General features: G+C 36.9%; 1 protein-coding gene across 1 annotated transcript; it reads right to left on the minus strand.

Annotated features, from left to right (window-relative positions):
• Positions 1-14,628: 14,628 nt before the first annotated feature.
• Positions 14,629-22,616, minus strand: LOC122040974 (uridine kinase-like protein 1, chloroplastic). Its single transcript, XM_042600472.1, has 14 exons — positions 22,357-22,616; positions 22,172-22,263; positions 21,442-21,511; positions 21,174-21,292; positions 20,617-20,713; positions 19,506-19,585; positions 17,488-17,682; positions 17,291-17,374; positions 17,110-17,170; positions 15,962-16,022; positions 15,525-15,618; positions 15,326-15,398; positions 15,025-15,107; positions 14,629-14,959 (listed from the first exon to the last, which is right to left on the minus strand). The coding sequence occupies exons 1-14, from the start codon at positions 22,580-22,582 to the stop codon at positions 14,813-14,815; spliced, it is 1,482 nt and encodes a 493-aa protein (XP_042456406.1). The 5' UTR covers positions 22,583-22,616; the 3' UTR covers positions 14,629-14,812.
• Between the last annotated feature and the right edge of the window lie 4,844 nt (positions 22,617-27,460).

Here is a 27,460-nt window from a genome sequence, read left to right on the forward strand (position 1 = left end):
AGTCTTCATGATCGTATGGTGGTGGTTCGTGAGGGTTCCGTCCTTCTAGAAGAGTCATTATTCTTGCACACAGAGAAACAAACAAAAAATCCCAAGACTTGGTCTTGGATTAGCAGTGCTGAAAAAAAATAATATTTGACTATTTTGGAAAAAAGTAATAAAATATTATTAAAATATTAATAAAAAATATTATTTCAAAATTTTGAAACTGTAATATTTTGTCAATACTAAGCAATGGTGAAGAGATGGCGATGTATTTTTCAAAAATAGTTTTGGAGGGAAAAAACGAAAGGCGTAAGGTTTTATTTTAAAGACAAACAATATCTATTTTTCTTTTAAAAAGAACCCCCCTTGCTCGATTGGTGGTTGCACCAATTCAGAGCGGTACTCGCTCTGATACCACTTGTAGGACCGTGATCGTTCGATAGAGGGGGGGGTGAATATCGATTCGAAAAGTCGAGTAAAAATACGCAGCGGAAAAGTAAATGAACACAGTTGTTTTTTACTTCGTTCGGAGCCTGTGACGACTCCTACTCGAAGGCCCATACTCCGTGAGTACTTTCGTTGGGCAATTCACTAGCAATTCGAAATGATGATTACAAAAGAACCGTACAGTGAATGCTAATGAAAAATGACAACAAATACCGACAAGAAAGGAAAAGAAAGGAGCGTAGTGTCGGAGCTTTGTTGGCGTCGCAGAAGCGTAGAGCAGTGGAAGACTTTTCTTTTTTCGTTGTTGTACTGAAGCTCCCCTCTGACCCTTCTTTTATATGAAGCTCGGGGCGCCCTGGATTCCTTCCAGGCGCCCTGGTGAGACGTGGCAAGTCCAACCAGCGAGCTCCACGTGGCGACGCGCGATCAGGATGAAATTTCCCTCCCGGGCGCCTGGACCCTGTTTTCCTGCAAGACAAACGTTAGTCCGGAGGCAAATTTATCCTGTAAAAAAGATTGTTAGCACAGTTTTATAGATAAGCAAAGTATGACTTAGATTCCGTCTTTCCGAGACCGGAATCTAGTCACGATCTCGACTTAGATATCCGAAATGGATTTAAGCCGGATCAACGCCTAATGTTCCCTTCTCGGGAATGCGTCCTCGAAGTCACTCCCCTCCAGTGACTTACCTTACTTACCTACCAGACGTCCGATCAGCCCTTCGACCCGTCTGGACTTCTCGCCAGCTATCCGGTCAGCCCGTCGACCTAGCTGGACTTCTCGCCAAGCGTCCGGTCAGCCCGTCGACCCGCTTGGACTTCTCGCCAGCTATCCGGTCAGCCCGTCGACCTAGCTGGACTTCGTGCTAGACATCCGGTCAGCCCGTCGACCTGTCTGAACTTCTCCTGCAACTTGATCAAAGTGTCAGACAACAACAAACTAACTTAACCTGATTTGTCATTCATCAAAACCTGGGTTAAATCGTTAGTGCTAACCGCACCAACACAATTCACTAGTTTGACACATCAATCTTCTGAAGGCTATATATTTTGACTTGAGATTCTGAATCAGGTTTTGTTGGTGGCTACACGTGTAGAATTCAAAGATCTATGTATGTCTCTATAGTATAGAGTTATCACACAAACATAATATGAAAGTAAACATAAAATAATTTGATAGTCTCAGGATTGTCTGATCCTGACTTTTGGATTTCCTAAAACTTTAGGTCAGACCGACACCTATTGTTCCCTTTAAGAGAATGCATCGTCACCTACTCCTCTTAAGAGAGATTGTCTGTTCGCCAAACATCTGGTCTTCCAGCCTTGTTTGAACTTTTACTTAGCAACCGATCTTGACCTTCGGGACTTCCCACTAGATGTCTAGTACTCAATCCGTCTAGACTTCTGCCTGGTGTCCTCGATCCATAAGGATTCTCGCCTAGTGTCCTTAACCCCTAGGACTTCTGCTTGATATCCTGAATTTGCCAAGTCTTTTGCCCAGCCCATTTGATCAGGACTTCTTTGCCCAGTCCACTCTACCCGGACTTCTTTGCCCAATCCATTCGACTAGGATTTCTTTGTCCAATCCACTCGAGTAGGACTTCTTTGTCTAATCCACCCGACCAAGAATTCTTTGCGTAAACTCAACTAAGACTTTTTTGCACACTTAGTCAAGCTCATTAGAATAACAATAAGTCTTAACTTTAAATCTTTGCCGATAACAAGATCAAATTTGATTATCTAGTGCTCCGAACACTAACAATCTCTTTTTTTTTTGATTTATGGTGACCTGATTCAAAGCTAAGAAGATAAAAAAATATAAAACATTAAGTAAACAATTTTCAAAAATTTTTACAAAAGCTCCCCCTTAACTTAACCTCTCCCCTTGAAGTTAATATCCTTGAAATTTTTGAAAATGCTTATTTTTTTTTTTTGAAAATTTTAACCTATTCTCTCTCCCTTTTACATACATCAAAAACCAACTGGGAGTGAAAATACATTATCAAGTAGTTAGGAAAAAATATTTCCATGCAATTAGAAGTATGTGGAACTATTTTTAAATAACACTTAGAAAATTTCAAATACATATAATGGTTTTGTTAAAAATTATTTGTCAAGTACAAAACATTTTGAAGTTTAAAAGGCAAGTTTTTTAAATGGACTTTCAAAAATATGTGAAGTTATGAATTTTCCCAAAAAAATTGTCAAATTATTTTGAAACTTGAAAACTAGGGTTTCAAGGAAATTTTCAAATATATTTGAATTTAAAAATAGATTTTCAATGGAATTTTTGAAAGTATAGAATTTGCAAAGTATAGAATTTTCAAACATGATACTTTCAAAGGAAAGAATTTTCAAACATGCTCCCCCTAAATTAAAACTCTCCCTCAGATTTTGAAAGTATCTTTTGAAAATCTACATATTTTTTTAAAAAATAATTTTTGAAAATATTTTACTTTAACTTTGAAATTTCTCCCCCTTAACATACTCATTTTTCAAACATATTTAATATTTTTGAAAATAATCTACTTTAAATTCAAAAATAGGCATTTTGAAAAACTTTTCCAAAAGATGATTATTGAAAAGCACACTTTAACAGATATTTTCAAATTTTAGTGTCTTGAAAACATTTAGAATGATAGAATATTTCAAAATTATTTTCTAAGTACTCAAAATATTTGGTGTACCTGAAGATACTAGTTTTAAATGGAGTTTTTCTAAAACATATTTCTTTTTTCAAAACATTTGAAGGTAAGAATAAAATTTTCGAACCATGAATCTTGAAAGAAAATATCAAGCTTAATTAAACAATTAAATCGTATAAAATGCAATATTTATGCAAGATTAATTGTTCCTTATAGTCCAAACATACATGTTATCATTTTTAACAATTAAATTTCTAACAATGTAATTTAATTAAATTTGTTTGGTGCTAATTAGATTTATCTCAAGAATTATTTTCACTGAATTTTCAATTAAGTTTGAGTTAATTGAAATTGGATTTAAGTTATAATTATTGAGTAAACTTAATTATTTAAGTTAGAGTTATTAGGTTAAATAAGTTTAAGTTTGTTTAAGTTTATTATTAATTTTAAATTTAGGTTTAAGTAATTAAGTTTATGTTTAATATTAATTATGAATTAAATTTAAATTAATTTCTGATTAAAATTATAAGTTAGATTTGTTAGTGCAAGGTGCACCAGTAAACCCTACTGGATTTGGGACTAGCTACCTCGGGTCTAGCTAGGGATGCGCGCATAGCAAGTACAGATGTCGGTCCCAACAACAGTATGATTATTATTTTTATCTATTATGAAAATAGCTTTCAAAACTTCACAAATTAGTTATGTGAATACAGCCTCATACTAACATAAGTTTTAGCTTAGCTTATGTATCAGTTTAGTTTTCTTGTTGATACAACAAACAATTTATGTTTAGTAGTTGATTGCCATGACTTATGTGTCAATATGCCATGTTTTAATATTTTAGTATGATTCTCATCATGTATATCAGCATAGCATCTTTTAAAAGCATGATTTCATCGAATGCATGTTTTGTGAGGTAGATGGTTCTTACTAAGCTCTCAAGCTTATAGTTTCCTTTTTCCTTATACTGCAGATAAAGGTAAAGGGAAGATGGATTAGCGGAGGCTGGAGGGCAATGCGTTAAGATGTGTGTGAGAAGGAACCTGGAATAAAGATTTTTGGGAACTAGCAAATTTAAAAACTTAGTTCTTCCTTATGTTGTTGCTTTTCTGCATTTTTAGGATGCTAAGTATCATGAATTGTGAAACTATGTATTATGTCATGCTTAGACTGCTAATTGTCCTGATATTAGTTAGCAAGGTATGAGTAATAACATGCCTAGTGGTATTATTTTATGTTTTAGTTGAATTCTGAAAGTTCTGTATGAGTTCGTGTGGGATTTCAGTGAAATCAGAAACCCAATCGATCAGCCGATCGATTGAGGAGTCCTCAATCGATCAGCCGATCGATTGGGAGGTAATTCCCCACGAACAGAGAGCAGCTGAGTCGATCAGCTGATCGATTAAGAAGTCCTTGATCGATCAGCCGATCGATTGAAACGCAACTTCCGCGTACAGAGAGCTGCTGAATCGATTAGCTGATCGAGTGAGGTTTCTCAATCGATCAGCCGATCGATTGGGAGAACTCCCCGCGTACAGAACGCTACTGAATCGACCATTGGATCGATTGACTATGCTGGATCGACCAACCAATCGATCCAGAAGTTTCTTCCGTGCACAGAAGCACGTTGAATTGATCCCTGAATCGATTGAAGACTTTTCAATCGATTGAGTCCTAACTCAATCGATTGGGAAAGCCTGACTTTGGCTGGAAATCTCTGATTTCAGTTCCTTGACCATAGGGAGAGTTTATATTCCATTCTTTAGTATATGTACCACAAAGAAAAGGTATTTCGAACATAAGTTACAGATTTTTAATAGTGACTAGCAGAGTGAGATTTTAATTAGTTTCAGTTTTCCGCACATCATGCAACATTAATAGTTACAGAGTAGTTTAGCATAATGTAACCCCGGCCTTACAGCTCAGTCAGTAGAAGGTGGGTCGTTACAGTAGTGCACCTCTGATGAACATACTCTATATTCTAGACTTAGAGAACCCCATCTATAACATAAGTACCAAAAGGTTCAAGTCGAATAAAATGAACCGAACCTATCTCTAGTATTGTCGCTTAGGTCATATAAATGAGAATCGCTTATCCCGGCTCCATAAAGATGGTTTGCTGGACTCATTTGATTTTGAATCATATAAGACATGCGAGTCATGCCTATTGGGCAAGATGACCAAGACTCCCTTTAGTGGATACAGCGAAAGAGCAACTGACTTGTTAGGACTTATACATAGTGATATATGCGACTCTTTCAATGTCACTGCCAGAGGTGGTTATAGGTACTTCATTACATTTACTGATAACTTCAGTAGATATTGTTATGTGTATCTGATAACATATAAGTCACAATCCTTTGAAAAATTCAAAGAATTCAAGAATGAAGTACAAAACCAGCTAGGCAAGAGTATTAAAATACTTCGATCAGATCGAGGTGGTGAATACCTTAGCCATGAGTTTCGTGACTATCTAGCTGAGTGTGGGATTCTATCCCAACTCACTCCTCCTGAAACACCACAGTGAAATGGTGTATCCGAAAAGAGGAATCGTACCCTATTAGATATGGTACGATCTATGGTGAGTCACACAGATCTTCCTATATCTTTTTGGGGATATGCTCTAGACACAGCAGCCTTTACAGTTAACCGTGTTCCATCCAAAGCTATGATAAAGATACCATATAGGATATGGACTGGGAGAGATGCCCAGATATCTTTTATGAGGATTTGGGGTTGTGAGGCTTACGTTCGACGTCAAGTCTCGGACAAACTAGGACCCAAATCCGATAAGTACTATTGTATAGGATATCCCAAGGAAATGAAGGGATATTACTTCTACATTCCTAGTCACCACAAAATGTTTGGGGCTAAGACTGGGGTATTTCTAGAAAAGGACTTTGTTTCTAGAAAAACTAGTGGGAGTATGTTCGATCTTGAAGAAGTTCAAGATATGGACCATAACACTGAAGCCTTGATGGAAGTTGAACTAGAACCGCAAAATGTTGTGGGTGATAAGATTGTTGCACAAGGAGTTGAGCAACAACAACCAGTTCAAGTAAACCTACCTCTTCGCAGGTCTGACAGGATACGTCGTCAGCCTGAGAGATACTCTTTTCTCTTGTCTGACCATGACGACGTTATGCTCATTGAGAATGAGCCTACCTCCTATCAGGAAACTGTGATGAGACTAGATTCTGAGAAATGGCTAGAGGCCATCAGATCCGAGATGGAATCCATGTACACCAACCAAGTATGGACTTTGGTTGATCCACCTGAAGGCGTTAAACCCATTGGGTGTAAGTGGGTTTTTAAGAGAAAGACTGACATGGATGGACTTATTACCTATAAGGGTCGTTTGGTAGCTAAAGGTTTCAAGCAAATTCATGGTATTGACTATGATGAAACTTTTTTTCCAGTAGCGATGTTTAAGTCCATTCGGATCATGCTTGCTATTGCAGCATACCATGATTATGAGATCTGACAGATGGATGTCAAAACTACGTTTCTGAATGGAAACTTGCTCAAGGATGTGTACATGACACAACCTGAGGGTTTTGTAGATCTACTGCATACTGGCAGAGTATGCAAGCTGCATAAGTCCATTTATGGACTAAAGCAAGCTTCTCGGAGCTGGAATCTTCGATTCGATGATGCGACCAAACAGTTTGGTTTCATCAAGAATGAAGATGAACTCTGTGTCTACAAGAAGGTTGTTGGGAACACAGTTGTCTTCCTTGTATTGTATGTGGATGACATACTACTCATTGGAAATGACATCCCTTTGCTGCAGTCTGTAAAGACTTGGCTGGAGAATTGTTTCTCAATGAAGGAATTGGGTGAAGCAACCTGTATTCTAGGCATAAAGATCTATAGAGATAGATCTAAGAGATTGTCTGGCCTAAGTTAAAGTATATATATTGACACGGTATTACTACGGTTTGCCATGCAGAATTCCAAGAAAGGATTTCTGCCGATGTCACATGGTGTGAGTCTTTTGAAGACTCAAAATCTCTCTTCTAGAGAGGAGAGAGACTGTATGGATAAGATCTCTTATGCTTCAGCCATAGGATCTATCATGTACGCCATGCTATGTACTCGTCCTGATGTTTTGTATGCTTTGAGCATGATGAGCAAATACCAGTCAGATCTAGGTGAACGTCACTGGATAGCAGTCAAGAATATTCTTAAATACTTGAGAAGGACTAAAGAATATTTCTTGATATTTGGAGGCGATGGCGAGCTAGCTGTAAAGGGTTACAATGATGTCAGCTTCCAAACTGACCAGGATGTTTATAGATCGCAGTCTGGGATGGCGAGCTAGTTGTAAAGGGTTACAGTGATGCCAGCTTTCAAACTGACCAGGATGATTATAGATCACAGTCTGGGTTCGTGTTTTGCTTGAATGGTGGTGCTGTGAGCTGGAAGAGTTCGAAGCAAGACACAGTATATTGCTGCATCAGAAGCAACAAAGGAGGCAATTTGGATTCGCAAGTTCATTATTGAGCTTGGGGTGGTTCCTAGCATAGCATATCCTATAGAGCTCTATTGTGACAACAATGGAGCAATTACGCAGGCTAAGGAACCTCGCTCACACCAGTGGACCAAACACATACTACGGTGCTTCTATCTCATTCGAAAGATCATCGATAGAGGAGATGTGAAGATTTGCAGAGTACCCACAGAGGCTAACGTCGCTGATCCCTTGACCAAGGTTTTGGCACAGAGAAAGCATGATGGTCACACTAGGTCATTGGGTGTTAGAGCCTACCCTAATTGGCACTAGTGCTAGTGGGAGATTGTTAGTGAGAGCCCTAGAGCCGATCATGTGATGATTGTTGGATAGACTCGATGTATCATATTCCTATATATATCTATAAGGCATTTGTTTATGGTTATTATACTTACTTGTATTTATGTCAAATAACTAAGTATAATAGCGTCCTTGAGTAGAAGGTTCTTATCTATATCAATCGATTGGTTGAATTGATAATGAGATAATATAGAGAACACTACTCATAATCATTCCTAGTCAAGTATTAACATTCAGGGACAATGTTAATGCGATGAGACTAGCATGTAGGTCAACTCGATTACTTGATCTCACAAGTCATGGATATTAGATATCAAGTTAACACATGGGTATACATTGGAGAATGTATACTGAATGACCCGCCATGAGAAAGTATCATGGATCGTTATATGAGTGTCATATACTTTCTCATGTGACTATTGTTAGGATCTTAGATGGCTAGAGGGGGGGGGGGGGGGGGGGTGAATAGCCTCTTTGAAAAATACTAAACACAAATTTCTTCAAGAACTTTGTTAGCACAGCGGAATTAGAAAACCAAAACAAAGAGAGAACACAGCACACTAACTCAGAGATTTACGAGGTTCGGGAATAACTTGCCCCTATTCCTCGGCGTGTCCGTAAGGTGGACGATCCCTTGATCTTCCGGTAGATCACACCCCGGAAGCTATCCGGTTAAAGGATTCTCCTTCTCGGTGGAGTAACCTCTCCACAAAGTCTTTAACAGCAGTAAGAAATTAAGCACAAGACTTACAGTAGTGGCTCAAGTGAAATGATCAAAGGAAACTCACAGCCACAATCAGCGAAGAATAAGTACAAGCAGGAACACAAGAATACAACCTCTCTTCAAGCACAAAGCACAGCACAGCTTATTTCACACAATCAACCGAGAGCTCTATTCCTTGCTTCCTCGTCTCTCTTCTTATGCCTCTGCTCTTTTGCTGCAGAAACTCTGCGTCGAATCTCTGCTGTAAACACAAGCATCGCCAATCACTCTTCCTCCTCAGCTAGTTCTCTGAACTCACACCAATACCATCCTTGGTCTTGCTGGTGTCTTCTGAGCTCCAACCAACCCACAGGAGTCAAGCTGATCGCGAACAGAGATTGCAGTCTGTTAGCATTAGTATCCGTTGATGCTCAATCTTCCCTCATCGCAGTGATACACAGAAGAAAGTAAGCTCTGTCTTATTCCTTTGATGAGGCTTAATTTGAAATTAAGCACTGGAATGGAACCTGCAACCTGCACCACATAAAGCTCATAGCAGAAGTTGATTAGTTCAAACGAATCAGAAACCAGCAGAACCTGACAGTGTGTGCAGACAGTGTGGTGGATCGGTCAGCGGACCGATCAACACCTTTGAATTGATGTCTGATCGGTCGTGAAGATCGATCAGGGTATGGCCTGATCGGTCTGCAGACTGATCAGGGCTTAATGAGTGCGGTTCCTCGCACTCCTAAGATCGTCACCTGATCGGTCCCAAGACCGATCAGGATATGGCCTGATCGGTCCTACAGACCGATCAGAGTGCATATGGATCGGTCCACAGACCGATCCCCTGCCTTTTTCCTTCTCGCGACATCATCTCCTGATCGGTCTACAGACTGATCAGATTACACTCAGTAGGCTACTGAGTGTTTCCTGATCGGTCACCAGACCGATCAGCAAACCTAGTTTCATCAGATCGGTCTGTGCACCGATCAGGCAATCAAAATCTCACTGGATCGGTCTGTTGACCGATCCAACGCCTATGTGATACTAGGATTGGTCCTGAGAATGAGCTACCGAGCTCTCTCTGACTTCGTCCGGTCCAAAGAACGAGCTACCGAGCCCTCTCTGACCTAGTCCGGAGAATGAGCTACCGAGCCCTCTCCGACTTCGTCCGGTCCAGAGAACAAGCTACCGAGCCCTCTCCGACCTAATCCGGAGAACGAGCTACCGAGCCCTCTCCGACTTCGTCCGGTCCAGAGAACGAGCTACCGAGCCCTCTCTGACCATTCCGTGCCAAGTCACCATACTTGGACTTTTCCCGTGCCAAGCTCCCTGCTTGGACTTTCCACCAGATGTCTGGTCAAGCTTGACCCATCTGGATTTCCCTTGCCTGGCTTCACTCACCAGGACTTTCCCTCCCAACTGATCAACCTCGATCAGTAGCCATTCTGAGTTTAATTAATATCTGATGCAAACTTAAATCAGTGTCAACATCAAAACAACAGCCAGGTCAGACTGTATCAACAACTATTAGTATGACTATCAGTCCTTGGACCTGAAGTCACCATGGTTCCCTATATAAGGAGTTGCATACTTTGGCTTCGTCAAACGCCACCCGTAAATGAGTGGACTATAAAGGCGATTACTGGGTATGTAACAAATTATACGGAGGGATGTGAGTGATGTAGATGAGATCTATCCCTCCTATATGACAAGGGTGATATCATGATTCTTGATAGAGTGAGACCACTAAGTACATGGTCATGCCCAAATAAGTCAATATGAGATATTGAGCTTATTTGATTAGAGTGAGTCTACTTGGAGTTCAAGACATAGATTGATTAGAGGATGACACGGTCTATGCCTCAATTGATCAATCTAGATGTCAAGGATTGAAGGACATTGTCACATATTGTGAGAGTCACAATTAGTAGTCACAATGGTGATGTTGGATCTCAATATTCTTGTAACTTGGGTAGTAATGATGTGTTGCTAGATACCGCTCATTACTTATGTTTTTAAATGGATTTAGGAGCATTACCAACGTTACAAGAACCTATAGGGTCACACACAAAGGACAGTTAGATGGAGATTAGGTTCATATGATGGACTAAGAGGATTATGTTCATATGATGAACCAAATTGGATTAAGAGTAATCCAAATTAGACTAATTGAGTTGGATTCAATTTGATTCATGTGTCGAATGAGTCTAATTTAGACTATGATTCATTGAGTCAATTTAATTCAATGAATAGAGATTCATTAAATTAAATTGATTTGAATCAAAGGTTAGATTTGATCAACCATAGGAGATAAGAGGTCAAGTTTGACTTGACTTGAGAGGGAAGATGAAGGGTCAAGTTTGACTTGACGAAATGCCACTTCATTGTGACTTGGCATGGGTCGGCCAATGATGATGTTCTACACCATCAAGGCTACATCATTGTGTGCCACCTCATGAGGGAGACCAAGAGTCATGACTCTTAGTATTACATGGAGGTTTAAAACCTCTCAAGAGTGGTCGGCCACATTAAGGGAATTCAAGGGTGTGAATTCAAGGCTTCTTCTTCCTCCTCTCTTCTTCTTCTCTCCCTCTCCTCCACTGCCGAAACCTCTCAAGGGTGCTAGCACACTCTAAGTGGTTTTTCTCCACCTTTTGTCCGTGTGGATACGTGTAGAGGAGTGTACACTTGACACTCTACGAGATCCGACAACCATTTGGACGAGCGGGATAAGCGAAGGACATCGTTACAAGGGTAACACTTCTTTCATGTAGATCTAAGATAGATCTAGTGTAGACAAACATGTACATGAATTTTTATTTATCTTCACACGGATCCGTGGCTAGCTTCGGGGTTTCCGCAACGCAAAAAATGGTTTTTGCGGCTCGAATTGCTTACAAGTTTTTTCTAATTTTTTGATGTGATAAGGAAGAAAGATTGGATTAAGTTAAGTTAAGGGGGAGGTAGGATAATTTTTTCCCAATTTATCCTTGTACTTAATTGTAAATTTTTCTATTTCAATTTTCATTTAATTAGTTAAATTATTTTATGTTGGTTTAATCCTAACTTAACTTGAATTGATGCACATCAAAAAAGGGAGATTATAAGTACCCAGGTTGATTTTAATGTGATCAATCTGGTTAAGTTAATCCTTGTGTATAAGTGTGCAAGAACTTAGGAACTTAAGAAGTTGAGCGGAAGATGCAGTAGACTAGAAGGATGGCACGGGAAGCGAGTTGACGGGCTTGGTGCGTCCAAGGGACGAGAAGCTGCGGAAGAGTACACCGACGGATGATAAGGACATGCGCAACATATCCGATGGATAAGAAATGGAGGAGGAAGTCTGTTCGAGAAGAAGATCAGAGTTGGGTTTGGGTGACCTCAACTCTGGATAATCATAGCATCACCCATGCAAAGAAGATCAATTTGGAGGTTGATCTGCCTTGTGGAAGGCAACTCCAACAAGATTGGAGGTGCCCTCGCTCCTTTTGTATAGAAGGAGCCTCCAACCTTTTTGGAGGCACTCTTAAGCCTTCATAAAAGGCGTCCTCAAGCTTGTTGGAAGCTCCTTCAATGGTCGTTAGGCTACCATTGGAAGAAGATAAAGTTTTATCTTCAGTGGATAATGCTTATCTTCCTAGAGGCGCCTTGGACCTCCTTAGAGACACCTCCGAGCGACGAAAACCAACAGTAACATCATCCCAAGTGGTTATAAAAAGCCCCTGGAGTTAGGAATGGAACACAACTTGAAGAACAACTTCTATATTAATTTTCCTAGTTTTTTCTGAGCTGTCAAAATATGTAAAAGGTTTCTTCACCTTCAACGAAGGAGTTTTTAGTGAGCTTGTCAACGCCTTGAATTAAATAATCACCTAAGTTGTAACCAAGTAATCTCTGGCCATTTTTTCCTACTCTTTTTAAGTTGTTTTTCTTTAATGTTAATTGTTTATATTTGCTTAATTTAATTGTGCATCCTTGCTAAGCAAAAGTAAGAGATATATCTAACTCTGATTTCAAGTAATTCTCCCCCTCTTGCCGGCCTCCGCTGCGCCAACAGGATGAACAGTAACCAAGCACATTCGATCAATAGAAGGCACTTCTGATGTCAAGGAGACGTTGCGATGTGGATAAGAGCGAAATTCCATGTCAACACACCCAAGGCGTCTCCGATGAACCGAGGCACCTCTAGAGTCGCCAGATCGACCAAACGTTGGAGAAGAGGGTAAAACCTAAGCAAAACTGAGGCACCTCTATTAGACCCGATGCGTCTTATATGGAATTGAGGTGCCTCAGATTGATTCGAGGCACCTCTAATTGCCACGTCAGTACAATAGTCATTTTTTACTATTAATCTATAAATAGAGCTCTTGAGCTTGGAATATTTACAACACACTCTTGAGTTCAAAACCTTTATAACATACTATGTACTGTCATTTCTAATTGCATTCTTTCTAATCGTGCTTTCAATTTGTGTAAGGGACTTCTCTGCCTTGACATTGTCAAAGGAGTCTTTAGTGCGCTTGATTTTACCTTAGATTAGTAATCTTCCTAGTTGAAAATCAAGTAACTCTTCTTGTCTCATTTAATTTTTTATGTTATTTATTTCTGCTTAATTAATGTGTGTGTCCTTGCTAAGTAAATAGCACAAGAAGATCACAATTTTAATTTGCGCCACCCTCTAATGGGTCCACCCTATCCAACACTGGCAAACCCTTTTGACCCATGTTATTCTTTGTAGAGTCATCCACGCCACGAAAAGAAAGCAAGTGAAAAACCTTGACGCCATCACTCAATGGTGCGAATTGAATTTCTGTCGTATTGTAGCAAAGATGATTATTCTCATCTCAGGTGTCCTCATAACTCGTTCTCATGTTATATAAAGGGAGGTAAATCATGAAATTAATTTGTAGTCGACTGTCAAATAGATAAAGTAAGAGGAGTTTTTTCGATGGTCATGTATCCACTAAAATTTAATTCTTATCCTATTATAATAAACCTGTTATCTTTTAACTAACTGTATAATGCACGAATAGCTATTTGATGTCACTAGCTTTTTATTTAATAGACTCACCAATTGAATTGTTGGACCCTGTCTAATTGGTTGACAAGTAGAGTGAAATTAAGATTCATCCATTGACTACAATTAAAACCCTAATATACGGGCCTTCTATTTGCCAATAAATCACATCCAATCAACTCCCCAATTGACTAATACACATCTAGTCGATTAGAACCACTATTTGCCCCTGGCTATGGCAGACGATTAGTCCCTCTGCATAGTTAAATAAATATCTAAGATATAAATTTAAGTTATGATGTATTATAAGAATTTTTTTATAGTGAAATGATAAGTCTAAGAAGGTTGACTATTTGAATAAATCTCTGTGAGTGTTTACCTTAGTAGCCGATAGAAAATTTTTATAAGTCCAGATCAATCATCTCTAAGATTAATCGGTTCGAATAGCTAAATACATAGATTAAAAAAACCATTATTTCTCTACATTTCTTAGATAACAAATGTGAATATGAATTAGTTCGAAAGATATCATGTTTCTTTCCGCCAAAGGGACCGCCACACAAGTTATGCATGTACCTTATGTTATTCATGGATCAACCTATCTAGCATAATTGACACACTTGGCTAGCCCAAATTGATTGAATTGATGGAGTGGCCTAGACTGTCTCATCTGACTAACCCAACTAGACAGATAAGCCAATAAACTTGTGTAAAGAGACCAACCAACATGCTCAAGTCAACCAAATTGACAAGTCCATCTAACTGGACCAAACCAACTTACGTAACAGGTCAATCCGCCCAATCAGCTTGTGCAACTCAAGTTGAATAAAAAAAAACAAAAGAGCACTCCTTTCATTTTTATCCAACTTAGTAAAGCATTAATTAGATTAACCCAAGTAATTAACAACTATAAATGTAACCAGTGATAGAATCTAACAGTTCAAGACAAGATTGAGTTGATTAGCACAAGACAGAGTTAAATAGAATCTAACTAATTTTAAAAATAAAATAAATGCACATTAAAATTTCTCTGTAATCATATAAAACACAAATAAGAATAGATTTCAAAAAACAGGAATATGTAACTGTCTGTTGTAGCATTGTCTACATTGAAAAATGAATTGCTCATAGAAAAAATAATAAATAAATTATGCACTTCTATCAAAATGAAGCAAAAAGAATCGTATGTGGATCTATTCATCTGTCAGTGCCAAAATAGCGATCGCCAAACTCGCCTAACCCTGGAATAACTCGATAATCTTCGTTTAGAGAAGCATCAATCTCAGAGGTGACGATCTTCAACGAAGGAAATCGTTTGCAGATGCAGTGAATTCCCTCAGGTGCCTGCATAGACAGAATCCATTAAGATCAAAATCTAACCCTGCAAGAACACAAAATGAAGTTCTCACCGATATCAGGTTGAGGAAAATTATTTGTTTCTCGGGAACTCCTTTCTGTATGAGGAGTTCTATGGCTTGGCTTGCTGAATTACCTGAGAATTTAAGTTGCATCAGGGACAAATAAACGGTCTGAGAGATTGAACAGTCAAACCCCAGAAAGAGGAGCAAATGTGTTAATTATACTTCCTAACTACTAGTCAATGGTAATCACATGCCTAATAATTCCTCGAACAAAATACATCGTTCAAGTTCAGTCATTTTTGGTTTTTCTAGAGCGAAGGTGAGGTGTACAGGAACACACTATACCGACCTGTAGCAAGAACAGGATCTAAAAGTAGCACATGACGGTCATGAATGTCCTTTGGAAGCTTCTCATATATTAGCTGAAAGAAAAAGAACCAAATAAGACGCACGAGTTAACATATCAACACATCCTACAACATTAACAGAAATACATATACGTTTAAGTAAAGCCAAGTAGAGTAAGGATCAAATCTCAGAATTCCTACCTGTTTTCCATTGTCTCCATCACGATGGATGAGAATTTTACCAATCTTTACTCCTTTGCAACATGCCCGCAGTGCATTCTCCATGCTTTCACCACTGCAACCAACGAAGAAAGTTGAAGCTCAATACACAGAGGTGTTCATTCTGAATATCATATTTGTCAAAACTACACCCTGCACTTCCTTAAATTTCAGCTTATATAAGAACAATTATGATTCAGGCAAAAGGAGCCAAAACAATTAGGTAGGTAAGGCATGAACAAGAGATGCTCTGTCAGCCATAATGATAATGGATGACAAACTGACATGGGAACATGAAAAACTGATTATTAAAAAGATTGGTCTTTTGGTAATTAAATTAAGAAATGCTAGTCCTTTGCTGAAGTAATGCAAGTAATATGCATTCTTAAAAAATAAGCAATACCTGAATCAAGTCTCACCTTCGCACAATAGACACTCCACAAAGTTTCTTGCTGAAGTTAACTCCTGTGTACACGGATCCTAGCCCAAAAAACAAAAAGACCAAAATTGAGAGTTCAAACAAATTTTAAATCAAGAACAAAATAGCCATCCAAAATTTCAACTCTGGATTTGTCAATGTGCTGTTTGCATAACTACATACATGTGCCATTTTACATATCTTGCAGATTTATCAATAGGAAAGAATCCTAACCCTTCAACTAAACCCCTCATAGGTTATCATCATAGTTTTATAGTTGATCTAAACCATAAGGCATGATCTAGGATTTCCTATACCCAGTGACAAAGCTGTCATCATCAGCCAGTAACAGATGTAGGACCCCAGACATAGAAAGTTCAAGATAAGCCCAACTAAACTGCATAATATATAGCTGATTTTCATGTATCAACATATCTTGAAACTTTTTAGTTTAATCTGCAGCCCAACTTAATGCATGTTTTAGCCTATTCATGCAATCACGATGTTGATAACTAAGACGGCATTACTACTATACATTTGTAAGGACCACCTTTAGCAATCTGAACATTCTCCAATTATCTGCCACTGCAGAGTAACTTGCAGCTGCAAACCAAGAACAAGAAACCTCTCTGGCCAAGGATGAGGTATGGACTGATGAAACATAAGGGTCTTTGATACACTAATAAATTTTGTACAACCAAAAGAGGTTTCCCCATTTGGATTCATTGTAGCAATCAACAGCATTCAATCCAAAATTTTGTTAAATACAATTAGGATAAAAAATAAATAAAGAAAGAAACATGAGGTGAAGCGCACAGTAGCAAGATGAAAACAAATATGAACAACATATGGAAAAATAATATAGGAGTGGATAAAATGTAAGTCTTCTAAACTCAAATATAGGAATATGCTGCTTCATCCTATAAATGAAACTTTCTAAGTTCCTATGAGTTAATGAAACCGTATCCATTTTACTACAAATCCCCTTTTTAGGCATCTTGTTATGCGGCATATCAGGCGGCATTGATTTAATCTAATGATTCTATCCCACTAATGATTCTATCCCACTAGGACTGAACTCAATTTTCATTGGCAAATAACATATTATTTTTATTCAACACAAGCAACATATACAAGACAACAAGGCACCTGTTGGTGTGATCACTTGCTTCTCAGTAAATGGCAAATGACCAAGACCATGCTCGACAACCTGGAATACTATTTTGTGTCAGAACAAAGAGAAGTTATTACTGTTAATTTAGAAAAAATTGTCATTACAGCTCTGATGATCCATAGCTATAAAGGTGATTCTATGTCCCTAACAAGATACCAGTCTTATTAGCCGATCTGAGTAGAAGACAAAATCAGGTGTTTCTATGTCCTTATCACGAATAAGTGTATGCATTCCTCGTATCTGTTGACATGAGTATTGAAAACACTGGGCGATCAATTTTCTTAAACATAGCAGGATGTAAAATGGAGTGCATTTAGCTTATATAAAATTTATGCAATCTTTGAGAGTGTCACCTGGAATGTTGACTGAATAACAAATACTTTAGAATAGATTTTGCACAAATCATGTAGACCAAGCTTTGTTCGGATGTGCTGTACAATGAGATCTATTGCAACAGCATTATCACCTCCACGTGGTATAATGACATCAGCATATTTCTTTGATGGTAGAACAAAATCATCAAACGAAGGCTTAACAAACTTCCGGTACTGCAAACCAATGAGCATATGCAAATATTGCATTATATTAGATCATAAGCTGATTAATAAAGCAAAGTCTGCATCATTTTAAGCCAGAGTAGAAAAGGCTCACAATAGCACTAAAACCATGAACAAATACACATAATTAAATACTTTGATTTTGCAGGTTCTGGTTCTAGTAGTAAAGCTCCGAGAGTTTATTACCTCGAGATAATGGTTTTGATGGACACAATAAACATATTCCAATTGTCAGATTTCAATTCAAGTTTGTATTTCAAGCTTAGATTGCAAACTATGAAAATGAAATAAGAAATCGTGCAATATGGCAATATGAAGTTACAAATATTTTAATAACATTCATCAATGATTATAATTATTAATTTAATAAGAAATGAGTGAAAGTCAAGAACTATGTTATAGTACTACTTTGATTTCATTTATGTGGCGCCAACTGTTGCTATCATAACCAAGTGCAAATTTAGTAACCATGCCTCTTTCCCTAAAATTGATACCAAACACATCAAGTTATTAATCACTTCTGTTTCAGAAATTAAGTCATATGTAATATTATTCCTCATGTCTATTTTATATGAATTTTGAACTTGTAAAAAAATTGTGCTAAATTCTAAGTTCCAAAATTATCATTAATTTTTCAAACGATTAAGAAAATTAATACTTTCAGGTATTCACACAAATGATGTCTTAGAAGATTTTTAAATTATAAATTAATGACCAAATCTTTTACTAGAAAAAATATTCTACTGATTAAGATATATCATCAGAATAATTTTTTCCAATAACAACAACATATTAGTTTATAGAAATGCTTACAGAATATTTGATTTAATATAAAACTTAAAGTAACCCAAAGATAACTTAAAAATTAATTCAGATAAAATAAAATTCACATAATCAAAGTTGAATATAACCTAATTTCAATACTATATTATTAATTCTTAGCACTTTTGCACTTGTAGGTAATTTTATATCATACTACTACATATTTGCAATCAGGGGGAATGATTTTTTTTTACTGAAATAGTAGTGTTACAGATATTTTAAATAACATAAGAGTTTAAAAGGATGATCTAATCAAGAAAAACAGTCATATTTCTTCATCTGAAACTATGTTAATGTTTTAACAAGGAACCAAGAAAAAATGCAGATAGCTTTACTTAACTCTTGATATAGGAAGGGAAAAAAAAAAAGAATATTCTTCAGAACTATTTGCAATATTCAAAACTATATTAAAATAAGCTCATAGACACAAGTTAAAATCTTTAAAGTTTTCAGAGCAAAATTAACCTGATAGCAAAGACCTCACACAAGGTTAGCTGAAATAAGCATAGAAACTCACTGTCTAGAGTGATATTTTGAATTCCACATGTAATTAACAGAAACTATTATCACAATTTAATACTAGTTGAGTAGTACTAGTATCTCACCATCATGAATTATGTGAAACAACATAAAGTAGAAATATCTCACCAGAATATTAAGTATTCTATTTAGCATAAACAAAAACAATATCCAACAAACAATGAATTTGAACATCTGATCCTTGAAAAAGACAGCCAACCCCTTGAATCACTGTGTTTGGCTAGTCATATACTGGTAAAAATCAGACATAAATATTTCAGTGTACTGCAGTGTTTGAGATATTTATACTGAACCCGTCAGATATATCATGCTACAGGAAAAAGCTCACAACAGCTGTATTAAACCTCACATGCTATTACAATATGGAAAATATGGGTGTCACAATAAGAAGTAACCAAATAAAATGTATATTCCTCGGTAAAAGAAAGTAAATCACATATAATAAGAAGAACCTGCTCAAGAACTGAGTTCACATCTCTGCCTCTCTCAACAGTATCACGCCTTATTCTTCTAGCAAGCCTTGTATCAGCATCTAATTGTGGCATTGAGGATGTGAGAGAGAAAACTTAGATGTCAAAATAAAATAATCGCAGTTAAGTTACACATCCACATCAAAGTTCTCCTATTTTTTTGGACATTGATATTCATTGAACTATAAGCACTAGACATTAAAGTAACAATAAACTCTACAGTTAGTGCCTTTCAACAACTCCACATAACAACTAATAACAGAGGATCTCCAATCCTGAAAAGCTAGGACCTTAGTTCAAGGTATACAAAGATTTCTGAAAAAATTCTTCTAGGCACAACAGGAAAGATATAGATCCTTGTGCCTGCCGAATAAGACTGCTTAGCCCAATAGTGTCTACTGACTAGTTAGGCTAGCCAAGGAGAATTACATGTAGACTTGTCTGGATATTCTTCCAAAGCTTCTAGGACTCTCATAAAGAATTCTCTACAAAAAAGAGGGGTTAACAGTGTTTAAATCCTTTCTGTAGCTGTCTAGCATTAAAAAAATTTGAGAAGTTCAAAGTCAAACTAAAGATGTCTGATTGTTTAAAACCACTAGAAATACAAACGAAAGGTTATAAGTTGAAGATAACTGTTTTATTAGAATATCTAGGAATTGCCTTTGTTCCTAAATTTTTGCTTCCTTCTCTCTTAAATGCAAGAATACTACACTCATCTATGATGAACAAGTCTCTCATAAATGCAAGAATACTACACTCAGCCATGATCAAAAAGTTACATAGATTAAGACACCTCAACTTCTAATAAACATATTCCCAATGGGTAAGCATAGTTATTGTATATGCTTTCAATTCTACTAAGAAGCAGCACAAAAGATAAAATAAAATAAAACTTTCAATAAGAAGGGGATAAAGGTAATTTGTACCAGAAGGATCCATGAATTAAGGCTCGAGACTTTTAAAGAATTAAATAAAGCTTTTAATTGTTGCAGATCCATAACAACAAATTTAAAAATCAGAAAACTGAAAGTTCTTATATTTGGCAGCAACCATCATGCATAAATTAAATATGAAAAAAAAACAAACAATATACCTGTGTCAACAAATATCTTCATGTCCATCATGTCACGGACTTGAGAATCATGAAAAACAAGGATACCCTCCAAAATAATGACATCTGATGCATTTACCTAGGAAACAATGATCAAGCCTGAATATGCCAGATATTTCTAGCCAATGAACATATAGAAACAATAGATGTTAAAATTAACAAATAGCTATTAAATCATTACACAGTCATTTAAATGATAATATGCTAAGAGTTTGAGTTGGAATTTATGCATAATCTTGAAATATATTTACAGAAAAAGCACGATAAAGGAGTTAGATTGATGCCAAAGTTTCAAGTCAAATTAAACCAAATAACAATTCAGGTTTCAAGCACATAAGGAATACACATTTTGGGCTTGAAAAGGTTTACAAAAGTGGAAGGAAGTGGTAGGAGTCAATCCATCATATAACACATCTAGTATATGGGCAATTGGAATTATTTATGATGGTAAAGCAACATAGAATTTTGAACACTTTATTTAGGAACAAGCCTAATACCTGTGTAGCAACAACTATCATTCTAATGTAATATGTAGGTACCTTCCTGAAGTCTTCAGAGCAACGCCGGTGGTTCTTAAAATCATAAATGGGAACATTAACAGAATAGCCACTCTTTAGTTTTTTCATGCACTCTAGAAGTTTTTCAGTATCAAAGGCATCTAAACAGAATCACATAAAAAGGTATTAGAACCCACTCTGAAGAAATTGTAAATTGCAGTAAGTAGAAACAATACCTATGCTTAGTGCTATCTGTAAAGTTCAATGCAATTAATAAGTGATGAGTAACACAGGATAATAGAATGATTACCAGGATGATCAAAATTGTAGTCCTGGGCATGCTTAGATTCTTCAGCAGTTAGCCCGCGATAAAATGAATCCTGTCAGAAGCATATTAGCTGATAAGGAAGGCAATGATTAAAATCTAGAAGTTCAGAAATACATTGCCAGAACATGTATCTTATAATACATGAGGATCCATGGTGCACAAGAGACAAATTTGATTTTCAGCATAACAAAGTTCATACAAACTCAAAGAAAGAAAATGTGAAAGATGTGTTCACACTAGATTGCAATACAACCTCGCACATTATCTAATAATTAATTCACTGTACGTATAAGAAAATTTGTGTACAGCACAAATGCTGGGTCAGTTTTAGTAGCATCTTCTAGCCTAGAGAAATCTCTTAACAATTTGTTTTAGTGTGAAACCATATATTGTAGACCGCTGAAACATGGAAATTCATCTGGGAATTGAAATTTTTGTTCTTTTTGGAGTAAAATTTGTCAGGAAATGGATAGCGCAAGTTCCATTAAACACTTTCAGAATCAAATCATTTTGTCATTGCGGTTCTCAAGACGCCGTTTCAGGAATGCCACGTATTTTCATATAATGCAACTTCAGAAGAATTCCTTTATCATCTCTCTCTCCACACGCCCACAAAAGAATGAGCCAACGTGAGAAAGAAAGAGCATTCTTTGGATTTCACCGAAGAAGAAACATAAATCAAAAAAAGACGGCAAACGATCATCTTATTTACCTGATTCACTAGAACAACACGATGATCGCGAAGCTGCAGTATGATCATCTCGCAGACCGTGGTTTTCCCCGAAGCCGTACCTCCGCAAACCCCTACACAAAGAGGCGAACTCCAAACGATTCATCGAAGAAGGATTTCAGCGATCTATCTAACACCCGACTTGTATTAGCATTTGCGTCCGTTACCGATGACAAAGGGCTGCCTCGGGGAAGCTGCATCCGCGTCGTCGGTTGGCGCGAAGGCAGAATACCCGGTAGATCGGAGGAGGGATCCCTTGACGGACGAAGGCGATGAAGGGGCGGACGAAGACAGGAGGAGAGAGTCGAGGCGGAGGCCGCTGAAGTGAACGCTGGAGGCCACCTCCATCACCTCTCCCATCTCCTTCTCCTTCTCCTTCTCCTTCTCCGGCATCACGCTGTTTCTCTCCTTTTTCTCAATTCCCCTCTTCCATTTATTTCGACTGACCCATATTTATAGGCGTGAAGAGAAAAGGCGTGATTGGTCGGTGCAAAATCGTGGAAAACGGTCACTTCCCTAAATCCTAAATGTACTAATTTGCTAATTTCCACGTGATGTTCGATGCCTTACCTCGTGACAATAAATATCTCAGCTTTTTTTTTCCTCCCTTTTTACATTATTAATTATTTAACGATTTGAATCTTCCAAATGCATTCCTACTCGGCGTAGTTTTTCCCCTTTTTTTAAATTCAAAGGGTTGACGGTCTACATACCGAAGATTAACATTAAAAAAAAATCGAAAATTTCCCTGGGTGGCCTAACCATTCATGCTACGGGGAATATTCTGATTGAGCAAAAGACACGCATAGATTTTATTCTTTTCGATAGACCCACCTTATTTCCATTTTACCCCTTCAATCAATAGCTGCTTTCATTTGTATTTGGTAAGGTATCCGAGCATTTAACCATTAATAAAAAGGGCAACGTTTCATTAGTTCGAATGCATGTAATTTTGACATCTTTGTTCGGAAAAAGTATATATTTTTCCTCTCTCCTTGGGAAAAACAAATATCTTAATATGTCCAAAGTAATCTATCTCTCTTCGTCTAAACCTCATAAGTTAAATCTTACATACATGTCATCTTATTCTCCTCTTAGCTCACGACGAGTACACTAGGATTTTCATTGAAACTCACCTATTGATAATCTTTTCTTCTCCCATTTAAGTTTAAGATTTAGTTTTTTTTATCATCCCGTGTCCTGACACCAACACTGATCATCTTCCTCTTTTCCTATTTTAAACTTTACTTCTGTTTTAGAATAATACAAGAAGATGTTTAAACTTCTCTATCTCGATTATCTCCAAAGGTATGTATTCAGTTTTTAATGTAGTCCTCATCTCCTGCACATGTTTAGAATTTATCTTTCACAGATTCACATACTTAGGGTTTAGGGTTCTGTGCTGTAGTTTCCAACAACCACTCTGGTTAGGGTATGTACATCCATCAATAAGTTTAATCAAAATTTATTAGATTTTAAAACTAGCATCAGGATGATGTTAGATTTCAAACAACATCACCATCCTGAATTTCAAGAACTATCACTAGTGTGGAGCTGGATTTCATAAACAAACACCATTGTGATGGTGTTGTTAAAAAACTAGTACCATCATAGTGTTGGATTTTAAATAACATCACAATACCCAAAGAGCAATTTTGATTCTTTGGCATTCTGAACAAGATGATTTTGAATCTCAATAATCAATACCACTATGGTGCTGGATTTCTAAAACCAACAATGTGGTGATGGATTTCTGAAACCAGTACTACTTTGGTGCTAGATTTTTAAAAAACAACACTGTTGTGGTGGTGTTGTTCAAAAATCAGTACTATCCAATTTTAAAAAATAGAGAAGTCAGGCCAACCAACATGGTTCTATTTCTAAAAAATCAGCATTACTATGATGCTTGATTTTTTTTAAAAAAAAAAATATGCACCATTGTGGTGTTGTTATTCAAAAATCAGTACCACCTAATTTTAAAAAATAGAGAAATCAGGGAAACGAACATGACTCTATTTATGAAAATCAATATCACTGTGGTGCTGCAATATGAAAACTAGCACCAACATATTGCTAAAGACAGAGAAGTCAGAGGACATAGTGTTATATCAATGTCAAAATCTTATAACTATTGTTTGTGCATCTGCACATTTATTTGTTTCATGTTAATAATTCAAATTTTAAAAAATTATAGGCATTAGTTGATGTTGGCCAGAAACTCCAATGGACCAATATTTTAGGTCACGTTAATGGATTTTTTTGATGCTCCAACAATGAAAGGAAAGTATCATGGGTCTATTCATTTATCGACACAAAGCGATAATTAAACAATCCTCTTTTGCCTTTTTTTTTTATCAAATTCATAGTCTATTGATGAATATATTTTAAAGTTTAAATTCAACATCTCGAACCTTTAGATTTTCAAATATATCTTCCAGGTTTGAAAGTCAAAGAAATCTCATGTTTTTTTAGTTTGGTTAGCACATTATAAAAAATGAATCATTTTAGATTTTTAGGTGTCTAGTTGCTTTCACTAGAAGAGATATTTCTCTGTTGCTCGGTCTTGCAGACAAAGGCACTTTCATTCCTATGAACTTAACTAATATATCGAGTGAATTTTTTTTTGCTCACTTCTCTAATAAAAAAGAACCTACTAGATTAAGTATTGAGGAGTTGCTTAAAATGTATTCCCATAGAGTTGAAGTAGAAGATGATGTTTTAGTATTTTATAAATTGTACATTGTGTATATATTTGTTTGTATGTTATTTTATTCTAATATATATAAGGTTTCATTTGGTCTTGTAGATATTATAGATGATTTTGAAGATGTATGTCAATTCAATTGGGTTGAAGTCATCTATCAATTTATTACTTCCTAATTACCTACCATCGAGAAGCTTTTTTCATAAAATAAGATATATCAAATGATCATCTCAGTTCTCTATCTAAAGGGATTGGCTGGTCTTTTGGCTATAAATCTCTTTTTAATGATAAATTTGATTTTTTTTTTATATGAACATTAATATGTATGTAACACTCCGTATTATAAAGCAATATGATTTTTGGAGCATGTCCCAATCTATAAATCATATAATATTGAAGGTGCATGAATAATTAAGTGGAGGTCTACTCCTTCACATATTAGTAAGGTGATAACCTTATTGGACTAAGTCTCACTTGAAGAGATAAGTGTTGGTGCTACGAAAGCAATTCGGAACACTAGAGGGGAGGGGTGAATAGCAACCTACAAATTAAAACTTGAATTTCTCTTGCTATCAACTTAGCAAGGACACATACTCATTAAGTATAAAATGCAAATATAAACAGATAAAGACACAAAATGTTTACTTAGTTATAACCCTCGAGTTGTTAGTCTAAGAACTATGAAAGTTCCACTATCTTCTTTTTCTTCAGAAACAACTCGGAGTTAGAGAAGCCTCTTAAATGGTTAAAAACAAGAGAAATAAAAGAACTAAAGTACAAAATGAATTTGAGAGTGTGTTGTGTTCTTCTTCGAGCTTCAGTCCCTTTTATAAACTCCATCTCGATCTGACTGTTGTGCTAATGTGGCATCTTTTGGTCATCCGAAAGCCTTCCGGTCGACTAAATCTTTGCTCGAGTTTTATCTACTTCGACAACATCTCTATAATAGCTCTAGATGACTCAACTCCTTTTAGTCACCTAGAGTTGTTGATGTGGTCATTCTGATCCATTTCGATAATGAATTTTGATGACTCAATGGTTAGCTTTCAGTCTCCTAGATTGCTTCCAGTTGTCTAGAATATGGTCAACCTTTGTACTTGATCATTCACTAATTATGACTTCTTTGATCACCTGAGTGATACTTCGATAGCTCAGACATGTAGTTGTCCAAACTTCATCTCAGTCACCTTGAGCAATCTTTCTTTCAGCTTCTTGTACCTTAGATGCATCGAGCTCTTTCGACTTATTCTCGTGCGTCCTTCTCACTCGACCAAAGTACTCTTTCATAGCTCCTCGTACCTCGGATGTACTGAGTCTGTTGTTCGCTCTCCGCAAGTGTACGGAAATGTCGCAAGTAATATAAAAGATTATCGTATCCACATGGACTGGAATAAGCACTAGAAATATCTCAAAGCGAATTAGCTAAACAACTAGTCAATTGGTTTCAAATGCTAAGGATGAAAAACAAATCTAAAATGAAAGATTAGCAAACAAGAGTTTGGGGGTTTGAGTTATGATAAAGGGAGGTTCTAGGAGTTTTGGTTTCTTTGTAAGATCTCTTGAATGTATATGGTTTACCAATTCTTATTCCTCAATTGTCTAATATTTGTAGAAGGTTGTCGGTTCTCTCTTGTAATAGATAGCCGACTTAAGACTAAAAATGTACCTAAATGTGATCAATTAGATATGAACCTACGTTGTCCTTACACAAGATTGCACCTATTACTATGCTTCCCTCGGATACCAACATAGAAATTCATAGCTTCTTAACCCATAAAGATACAAGGATTGAATCATAAAATCTATCCTACACTCTTGAATATTCTCATTTCCCCTTCAAGGTTATCTCTCAAACGTCCTTACACGGGCTTGCACCTGTCACGTGGATCCCTCGGAAAATCGAGTGAGAGTTAATCTCTACAAAGTCTATAAGATATCCAAACAATCAATCAAGAATGAGAATTAAGCTCTAATCATAATTAATCATTCAAGATCCAATCGATACAAACTAGGCAACATCATAGAAACAAAGAAATGGCAAATCCACAAGAGTTTACATCAATTTATCTCACAAATACTCCCTCCATCCTAGAACAACAAGATCTACTCCATAAAATGAAGGAAGAAAACAAAAAGATAAGAAGATTACAAGCATTCTTCAATCCCAATTCAAGAAGAGGAAAGAAAGAAAACTTATATACAATATAGCTCCATCTTCGGATCCAATCCTCGCTTCCGAAGTCGAATTCGCCAAGATCTCCCTTTAGATTGCCCAAAAATCCTCCCAAGAATGGGAGGAATCCACCAAATCTTGCTTTCTCCCAAAGGGGAGAAGATCCCCTTTCAAATCTCCAAGAAGGCTTTAAATAGAGGGAGACTTTTGGGCGCTACACGGCCCCGAGGCATGGCCGTGTGAGGTTCACACGACCTCTGCCTTTCCCCTCTTTGCCATCTATACACGGCCGTGTGTGGTACACGGCCGTGGACAACTCCCATCAAAACCTCCAAGCACGACCGTGTAGATCCACACGGCCTGGACCACCCCAGCTTCTGGAAACCTGGCACGA

Source organism: Zingiber officinale, chromosome 2A (assembly GCF_018446385.1).
Source record: "Zingiber officinale cultivar Zhangliang chromosome 2A, Zo_v1.1, whole genome shotgun sequence".
Classification (NCBI taxonomy): Eukaryota; Viridiplantae; Streptophyta; class Magnoliopsida; order Zingiberales; family Zingiberaceae; genus Zingiber; species Zingiber officinale.